The sequence below is a fragment of the Gossypium hirsutum genome, chromosome A03 (genome assembly GCF_007990345.1).
Source record: "Gossypium hirsutum isolate 1008001.06 chromosome A03, Gossypium_hirsutum_v2.1, whole genome shotgun sequence".
Classification (NCBI taxonomy): Eukaryota; Viridiplantae; Streptophyta; class Magnoliopsida; order Malvales; family Malvaceae; genus Gossypium; species Gossypium hirsutum.
The window spans coordinates 4,667,678-4,677,675 of record NC_053426.1 but is presented as its reverse complement, the minus strand read 5'-3'; the positions used below and the strand labels follow the sequence as shown (position 1 = coordinate 4,677,675).

The window sequence follows — 9,998 nt, the reverse complement described above, 5'->3', positions numbered from 1 at the left end:
ATCTTTGGTCCATATCTTTTGTCTTAGCACGGGTACGGTAACGATGCTTGGTTGGTAAATTTTTATTGGTTTCCAAATTAACTGAAATGATTTCAATTAATTAGGGACCCTTTTATGAAAATCTAATGCAAATGATGCAATAATGCAATGTAATGCAAATGCATGGAATGAATGCAAAAGAAAGAGATGTGTTGATTTTGAATTTAATTTCATTAGAACAACTTTTCTAGAAAACAAATTCCTTTACATAAAATGGATTATGTATACGGCCTTGGTTTCATATTCCAGGCGAAGACACCGAACTTTTTTCTTCTTAAAAGTCAAATCTCGCAAGTTTCAATAAATGCCTCCACTAGCTCCTCTTTACTTGATCCAGGCTACAACTTATTATCCTCGCGATGTTAACTAGCTCCTTTAAGAAAATCGAGACGTGACAGCTCTCGAATAATCTTTATCAGCTTGAATCCTCTAGTAAAGTCTTGTTTTCCTCCGCGAACCATCAACATTTTTCTGTTGTGTTTACTTGAATCATATGCAAACAACCGTATTATAATCCACTTTATCAAGAAATTCGCTTTCTTATGACAAACTGTTCTATTTAGCAATCAAATATGAATCAATACCTCCTTTCTATAATGATGTAATGCAATGCAGTCATAAACAAAACAAAAACAAAACTCGTTAGTATAGAAGAAATAAATAACAAATAAAGTACCTATTCGGGTGACCACTAAATTTGGGTAAGGTTCTACCTAAGGTGGATTCTCAAGGTTCACTTTATGTAGCTTAGTTCTAAAGAAAGGGTATCTGAACCAGCAGATTCCTCAATCCTCACCTATTATAGGCTCATTTGGATCGAGTTCAGTTCAGGGGAATACATTTCCTTATGACCATGCGGAGATGAAAATCTCACGAAATCATAGGTACGGATGTATCCCGAAAGCAATCCACTAGCCCATACGGAGGTGAAAACCTCACGAAAGCATAGTTTCTTACTCCCACTTAACAGGTATAACCACAACGGTCATGCAATGCAATGCCATATTATTCTACAAGACTCGAACCACAACAATTATACAAACAAATGCAATTAAAAGAATCATGATTTTCAAAACGAATTTTCAAATTTTTTGACAAAAGGACAACAAATAATCAATTTTATGGCTTGACTCTCTTGTTCAGTCCCTAGTAGAGTCGCCAAGCTGTCGAAACCATTTTTTAGGGAAAAACGGGGATCAAATTTTTGAAATAAAGTGTGGAATCGCCACCAATCTTTTTGTTTAGGTGTGATTGGATCACCTAATAAAACATTTTGTTTCATTTAAATCAATTTTGGTCCACGTAAATTTCAGAATGGGTTCGGGAGCCGGTTACGTATGAGGAAGGGTTAGCACCCTCACTACGCCCAAAAACTGGTACCAGATTGATTAATTTGATGTCCTTATGTCTAGGGTTTTTTTCAAAAAATTTGAAATATGATTCCTTTTAAAACGTTTGAGTGGTTTAAGCTGGTCGTCAAAACTTTCTCGTTTCAAAGGCATAAAGCATCACATCCAGTACGATAGGACATGATCTTTTATACTTTTAAGAACACGATTGAGTTTTGACTTCCAAAAGCTCTTATGTCAAAAATTACCAAAGGATATCCAAATATTTAGTTATACGAAAAATCGAATCCAACACAGTAGGGCACGATTTCTCGAACTTCTAAATACTGAACATTGCCTTGTTTTTGTAAATTTTCCGATAAACAATTATGAATCCGGCTCAAAATGCATTTATTTAGTTCGTTTGGGATATAAAATAACAAAACAATTAAAAATTGGGCCCAAATACGTGGGAGACAAAACATGGTATCAAGCATAGCACAAATATATTTGAATTCAACATAAAATTACACTATTGAATAACAAAGATAACAATGCGAATATACAATTTGACATATACAATAATGGACTCCCATCCCTTCATATTGAAGTAATATATATTAACAATCAAAGCCTGATGAACTTCCTTTTTCGAAAATATATATATTTTATAACATTTACATGGTAAATTAATAAAATGTAAAACAAATTTTGAAGGGTAAAAGAATTTAAAATAGATGAAAAAAAATTGAAACCAATACATGTATGTAATTTTAAACCAAATTATATGTACAAAAGTTTTAAAAATAAGCAACATATGAGAGAATTCAAAATAAAGTTAAATACAAAACAATCTAAATTAAAATTGATGACATACATAAAATGCAAAACTTAATAGAATTAATATATATATGTATAAAAATAAGGGATGAAAGTGTTAATATATATTATATAATAAAGTAGGCTTTTTAAAAGAGCTAGCTTATGTGAAAATATATAAAATATATATGTGAGTAAATTCAAGAAGTGATATATACATAAAACAATATGAAATCAACACTATATATAAAAATAATAATGCATAATATAAATTTTAAAATAATATATAATGTATAATGTATAAATTTTGAAAACAAAAATACATGTATAAAGAAAATTTTAAAATAGAAATTTTACATAATAGAACAATTTAAAGAAACGATTATACAAATGAATGAAAAAACAAATAAAAGAAATATTTAAAAAACTATGTTAAGATTATTTTAAAAAACAAATAATAAAATCTTAAATAATATTGAATAAAAACATAAATTAAAAAAAAACTCGATTGAAATAAAAATAAGATTAAGAGGACAATCTATAAACAAATAAAATTAATAAAACCAAAGATTAGACTATGATGAAACATGCACCAATGGTCAGGGATCTAAAATACAAATATCCCAAGCTTTGAAACGCGGCATTTAAATAAGGACCAAATTGCATCAATGCGTAAATCACAGGGAAAATGTAAAAACAAATAAATAGAATCAAGGCCGAAAAATAGATCAATGCAGGATAGTAGGGACTCGTCACGCAAATTGACCAATTAAGGTGAAAAGGCGTCGGTCCGAGCCTCCAAAAGGGTCAACGCGCGGATCCTTTTTTTACCAAACGGCTCCGTTTCATATACTTCAGAAAAACAAATGAAAAACCCTAAGAGTACGTTTGGTTGGCAGTAATGGAATAGGGCTGTAATTGAATAGAGCTGTAATGGAATAGAGCTGTAATAAGTAATTCAACTGTTTGGTTGAATGGAATGGAATAGAACTGTAATAGTATTCTTATGTTTGGTTGAATGGAATGATGTTGTAATAGCATAAGGAAAAAAACTAAAATGACCAGAATACCCTTAGCAGAATTTTTTTTTAAAAATAGATGATTATTGTTATTGTTATTAAATTTTAATAAGATTATTATTGAAAATAATTTAATAAAAATAATAAATAGTTTAACCATATTTTAACATAATTATTATTAAATATAATTTAATAAAAAATATAATTTAATAACATTCTTAATATAATTATTATATGAATTAAAAAATCAAAATATATAATACTATAAAAATATATATAATCTACTTTATTATTTTTAAACTGCAATACATATTTAATGTGTTAAAATATCATTACTGAAACAAATAATTTAATTATTCTATAATAAAAAAACAATTAAATATTAGAAGTAATAAATAACTCATTGCTAAAAAAGTAATAAATAACTTGAAAATTATATTTCACATTCAAGCATAATATTCATATATTAACAAAAAGTTACATGATTTCATTAGTATATATGTCATAATCCATATGTTTTAAAATTTTACAACATCAAAAAGTTACATCATTGTAATGACATTCTATCATGTCATTATACCATCCAAATATTACAAACACAAAAAGTTATCAAAATATCAACACAACCATGATTTTTAATGGTCAGCAAGAAATCTTCTGACCCATTCCAATCGCACAGCAGAAGGTAAACTAAAAAATGAGCATTTGCGTTGGATGATCTGGAATTTTGCTCAATGCTCGATAGCGTTCATCCTCAGTTAAACCTTCCACTTCACATAATGTTGAATATAATTTCAGAGCACTTTCTTGAATGGTCATTTCTGACTTTTGTTGAATTACCACTTCGGATGTAATACTCTTACTAATTTCAAGGCCAACGGTCCGTATATTTTCCGCCAATAAAGCGGCAGCATCATTAAATGAAGTAGAAAAATCACTTACATCAGAAATCTTTTTTTTCTTCTTTGAAAATGCAGAATCACCTTGGTTTCTAGCTAGTTGCGATTCTGGTTGAGGTTGTGTAGCTGAAAGATCCATGTCATCTAAAGAAACATCAGCTTCGGATCCATGGAAATCGTTTCTTTCTTCATGAGAATTTGTAGCAGCTACATCTTCAACATTTATTTCTTCAATAATATCAGCAGCTGTTTGAGCATCTTTTCCAGTGGCTCGATCTTTTGCGTAGATGGCAGTAAGTTGGTCATAATAAGGGAAACTCCGATGTCTGAATTGAGCTGCTTCTTTATGACTCTATAAAAATTAGAAATTCATATTAGATATAAGTTTTGTTAAAATAAGATAATAAAGACTTGAAATAATTCTTACACTTATATATGAGTTCCAAACCGCATCTTCAGCAACAACAAGCTGCCTATGCTCATCCCAACCAAAGCCGCTATTGTTTTTTCTACTAAGCATGTCATAAACGATTGACCAATCCCTTTTCAATGTCCTAATCCTCGATTCAAGATTAGGTTAAGCCTTCAACATGGCATTGGGTGAAACTTTTTCTATCATTTTTTCTAACTCATTTAAATAGCCGACTTTGAATCCAGTATCAGCATTAAAGGTTCCAGCATTGTGCAAGCCGACCATACAAGCAACCAACGCAGCATCTTCTTCTGGAACCCATTTCCTTTTGGTTCCTCGAGAACTCTGGGAAGAAACACTTGATTGGGAAAAACCTGACATAATTATCTTAAAAAAAACGCAAATGAAATTATGCATCAAAAGGTCAACACTTTATAAAATTATAACACATGATGAATCAATAGAAAATAAATTATCATTCAACAAGTCTAGTACAATACAAAAAAAAATACAATTCAAACACCACCAAAGTTTCATAAACTAGATATATGAAATAACATAAACAACTTAAACGTTTACTACTATTTTTACCCTAAACCTAACTAATTTCTAGATGCTTGCCATTCGTCGAACATTTGGTTGGCTAGTTCCATCCTCCAAGTAGCCCATGCATCCGACGGATGAATATTTATAATATTCGGTTCATCGTCGTCTATCACATTACTAGGTAATCCTTCTCCCAACTCTTCTTCAATAGGATCAAGACTCATATAGGTTCGAATAAAATTATGGAGCAAACAGCATGCAATAATAATTCTATTGTGCACCCTTGTAGGATAGAATGATGGACTCCTAAGTATTCCCCATCTAAGTTTTAATAACCCAAAACATCTTTCAATAACATTACGCGCTGAAGCATGTTTCATATTGAAAAATTCTTCCAGAGTACTTGGCTGATAACCCTGACGCCACTCATTCAAATGATATCTTTGTCCTCTAAAAGGCGCAAGAAATCCCTCACAATTTGTGTATCCAGCATCAACTAGATAATAACAACCTATAAAAAGAAACTATTTGTCATGGTTAATTTCCCAAAAAAGTATGATCTTAAAAATTAATTCAAATTCCTTTCATTTTTGCATTTTACCATGAGGAACTTTTAGTCCATGTCTCCTACTTATGGCATCTCGAAGAACTCGTCCATCAGCAACAGAACCTTCCCAACCAGGAAGAACATAAACAAATTGCATATCAGGTGTACAAACACCTAACATATTTGTTGCTATGTCACCTTTTCGTGTTTGATATCTAGGTTTATCAACTGTTGGAACCCTAATCTTGATGTGGGTTCCATCTAAAGCACCTAAGCAATTCTACATCACATGTATAAAATTTCGAGTTAGAATACTATATTTAATTCCAAATGTACTAAATTATATACGAGCTATATATAGAACTCACTCCAATACCTTAAACCATTTCCACCTTGGGTCTGTAGAATTAACTGTAATTGGCTCTGCCTTTTTAAATAACACATCTTGTAAGCGTATGATAGCATTTAAAACATTGTGAAATGATCTGCTAACGATTTCCCCGGACCTATTAAAGTGATGCTTGATAACTCGATTTTTAAGGTGATGAGAAATAATATGTAAAAACATTGCCACTTGCTCATCAACAAGCATGTTCCTTGACGACTTCAATTCCCCTAAAGTTTGTAACATCTCACATAGTTTAAAAAAGGTAGTTCTATTCATCCTAACTTGTTCAATACACGTCTCGTCACTAGCATATACAAGTCTTTTCACATAATCTCGTTTTGCATAAAAATCTAAAATATAGGATCTAATCCTTGGTCTATAAGTATGCAGGCTATGAATGGCACCCAGTGCAACTAAGAACCAATTCGCAACTGTACACATTTGCAACCATATTGTAACAGCAAGACCAATTCTTTTACGCCTCTCATTTTGTACTATTAAAGGTAGACGAGCCATTACTGCAAGATATTAAAGTGTTACATATCTTCAAATCGTAGTAAACGGGTCACATTTCTCCAATACTAATTTCAATAACAGTAAAACAAAATCAAAGAATTTAATTGCCAAAGAACTTACAATGATTCAGTGAATACAAGATGCTCAACTCTGGGTGAGGCAGCAATCAAACAAGCCAAATAAGAAGAGGAAGCAATAACAAACTGTCAAAGAAAAAATGAGCAATACATATTAATAAATAGGATAAGTCTGTTTAAAAATATATTTACTTATGTATAAGTAAATAATTTATCAAGCATTTACAAAGAATTTCATGTTTATTTATATAAATACAATTATCCAAATAAATGTTTATTTAAATCACTCAATACTTATACTCATTCACTTTATAATTGTTAAATCACTTTTAACATTTTACATGTAGTCATTGAAACGTTATAAATATTTTACATGTAGTCATTTGAGATATATAAGCAATATTCTCTATGTATATTTATGGAATTGAAAATTTTATAATAATGATATAAGTAATAAGATAAAGTACATGAGTGTAAACTTTTGAATCATGAAATAAGATCATTATTTTTTAGATATTTCATAAATAATATTCCATAACAAAGATATGAAATAATAAAGTACTAATAAATATATATATAATTGTTTCACATATATATATGTATAACTCAATTCACAATTTTTAATAAAAATACATTTTAATAAAATTATAATCTTTTGTTTTGTATTTTAATAAATTAACAAGTGTATTAAAAAAGTATAACAAAATGTTAAAAAAAGAGATGCCTGACAATTTTTTAAAATTGTTTGTGGAATAAAAAAAAACATATTATTAGTATATCAAATACTAAGTCATTATTTATTTGAGGAAAAAAGTATAATAAAAATACATGTAGGAATGTTAATTGAGGAAAAAACAAAAGATTGATATGAAGGCATATATGCCAAAATAGTTCTTTCCCTTTCTTTTAAGGTGCAAATTGCAATTTGTTTTATATTTGCCCTTAGCCTTTACATCTATCTTTTATATTTGCCCTGGCTTTTACATCTATCTCGTCATCTTGATGAAATATCTTAGGAATTCTCATTACTTACATCAATCCTCATAAATAGTAAAACAGATCTTTTATATAATGCCAAAGATCTTGCTTATCAATCTTCTTTCAAACTATCTTTGTTAGCAATATTATTTGATAGTTTATATTTAAAAAGTTGCATTATTCCTCCCAATAATTATGCAAATAATAGATTTATGCAAAACAATACCCAAAACAATACCCAATAATTATTGTACGAAACCTCTCTTGCCCAGCAGTATATGCAACTTGATCCTTTTTCTATCAAGCTCTATGGTCCTTGTTGACACCATTTTTTGGATGAAAAACGGGGTCGACTTGGGTTTTGACGAAAACAAAAAAACAGGAGTCGCCACCAATCCTTTTTAATAGGTGTGATTGGATCACCTCGAAAGTGGTTGTTTTTAATAAACAATTTGATTTTATTAAAACAACAAGTTTGGTCCACGAAATTCAGAAAAACGGGTTCGGGAGTCGGTTACGCACGAGGAAGGATTAGCACCCTCGATACGCCCAAAATTGGTACCTAGTTGATTACCTAATGTCTTAATGTTGAAAATTGAGAACTTTGAAGAATTTCAAGAAATACGATCCTTGTATTAAAACATTGAAAATTTTAGGAAAATGGCATATTTCACGTTATTCGAGAAAAAGAATCATATTCAGTAAGTTAGAATACAATATCTCGAATTCCCGATACGCGAATGAAAAAGTTTATTTAAGACATTTTAGTCATCTCGAATTTAAAAATGAGATCACAACCAGTAAGTTAGGATGCGACCCTCTTTTAATTTCGAGATCATTCAAAACTTGATTTTGAAAAGATTCGTGTATTTAGATTTATCGAGAAAATCGAAACCCAGTAAGTTAGGGCATGATTTTCTTGAATCCAAACACGAAATGCCACTCTAAAAAAAGATGTTATTATATTAAGTGAAATTAAACACAAAATCATAGTGAAAGCAAATTACATTTTTATGCATGGTAAAACCATGATGAATATGAAAGTAAAAATGATATGAAATGCGATATCAACATAAAATAAATAAAAGTTGACCTTACAACATACAAACAATAAAATATAAAAACGAATAAAATTAATATATTCAATTAGAATAATAATAAAAATGAAATAAATAAATAGTAAATACAAAATAAAACAATGGTAATGAATAAAAATATAATATATATATACATATGTTAGAATTGTAAAGTATAAAATCATGAAAATATCAAAAATCTATGTACATGAAAATATATGTAAGTATGTATATATATATTAAAAGGTACGTATGAATATGTATGTATATACATATATATATTTTGAATTATCTAATAAAAATTTTTATGTAAGTACACATATACACGTATATGTATATAAAATTAGTGTATATATAGATATATAGATACTTTTATAAATTATAAAATAGATAAAATATGAGTATTTATATGTATTAAATAAATTATATAAGATATATATGCACTTATATAATAATAATGATAATATAATAGGAAATATAGAAACAATAATAATAATAACATTAATAATAATAGCAATAAAACAATGAACTAAATAATAATAATAATAAAAGGACTAAGTCGAAATGAAAACAAAATACTGGGCGAAATTGCAAAAATAAAAAAAACTAAAAGGACCAAATTGTGACGTGCACTAAAAGGGGGTGGACCAAAATAATAAATAAACCGAAGCCAAAATGCAGTACAGCAGAGGGTTAGAATTGAAACAGAAATAAAAGCTTGCGGTAAAATTAAAAAAAGAAAAGAACGAAACAAGGGTCAAATTGCAACGCGTTGCAAAGTCTGAGGGACTGCGCGGGCAATTATGCCATTTAGAGGAAACACGCGGATCCTTCCCCCGGGTCGGGTCACCGCTCGGGTCGAGAGGGCCTCAAAACGGCGCCGTTTTATGACTTGTATAAATATAAAACAAATGCCCAAAAAAATCACTTTTATCTGTTTTCTAAAAACAGAGAGCCTTCTCTCTCAAGCCCTCCAAGGCCGGCCAAGATCCGGCGGCTTCCGATCATCGGGCTACCCTCCGTCGACCACCGTGCACGGTGGTCGGAGGCACAAAATCGGATCTTTTCGGTCCCTCTCGAAGCCGACTGCCTCTAGACCACGGATCCATGGTGAAATGTTGAGAAAGACGAGCCCAAGACCCGGAAACGAGGAGAGACCGTTCGTCTCTTCCTCCACCGGCGACGACGAAGATGGGCTCCGACGCCGGCCTTCGAAAACGAATAGGTCCATTTCCTTCCCCTTTTCTTTTGTTTTTTTAAAGAGTAGTGTAACAAAAAATAAAAAAAATAAAAAAAAGGAAACGCCGGAACAGAAAAGAAAGGCAATCTACCTTCTCGGTTTTTTCTTCTTTTT

The 9,998-nt window shown here is 30.4% G+C and overlaps 1 protein-coding gene across 7 annotated transcripts; it reads right to left on the bottom strand.

Moving 5' to 3' along the window:
• Positions 1 to 3,623: 3,623 nt before the first annotated feature.
• LOC121223806 (uncharacterized protein At2g29880-like) lies at positions 3,624 to 7,888 on the bottom strand. 7 transcript variants are annotated; one of them, XM_041106377.1, is made up of 4 exons: positions 7,807 to 7,888; positions 6,634 to 6,716; positions 4,532 to 4,903; positions 3,624 to 4,456 (listed from the first exon to the last, which is right to left on the bottom strand). In XM_041106377.1, exons 3-4 carry the CDS (start codon positions 4,622 to 4,624, stop codon positions 3,896 to 3,898), a joined length of 654 nt encoding a protein of 217 aa, XP_040962311.1. In that variant the 5' UTR covers positions 4,625 to 4,903; positions 6,634 to 6,716; positions 7,807 to 7,888; the 3' UTR covers positions 3,624 to 3,895. The 7 variants fall into 7 exon arrangements, with proteins under 7 accessions (XP_040962311.1, XP_040962315.1, XP_040962319.1 ...); XM_041106381.1 differs by having other exon boundaries at positions 3,648 to 4,456; positions 4,532 to 4,874; XM_041106385.1 differs by having other exon boundaries at positions 3,648 to 4,456; positions 4,532 to 4,861.
• Between the last annotated feature and the right edge of the window lie 2,110 nt (positions 7,889 to 9,998).

Coding starts and splice junctions, on each gene's coding strand:
- LOC121223806 (XM_041106377.1), bottom strand. CDS start 4,624: ATGCTTAGTAGAAAAAACAATAGCGGCTTTGGTTGGGATGAGCATAGG. Junction 4,457..4,531: donor TTTGGAACTCATATATAAGT/GTAAGAATTATT, acceptor TAATTTTTATAG/AGTCATAAAGAAGCAGCTCA.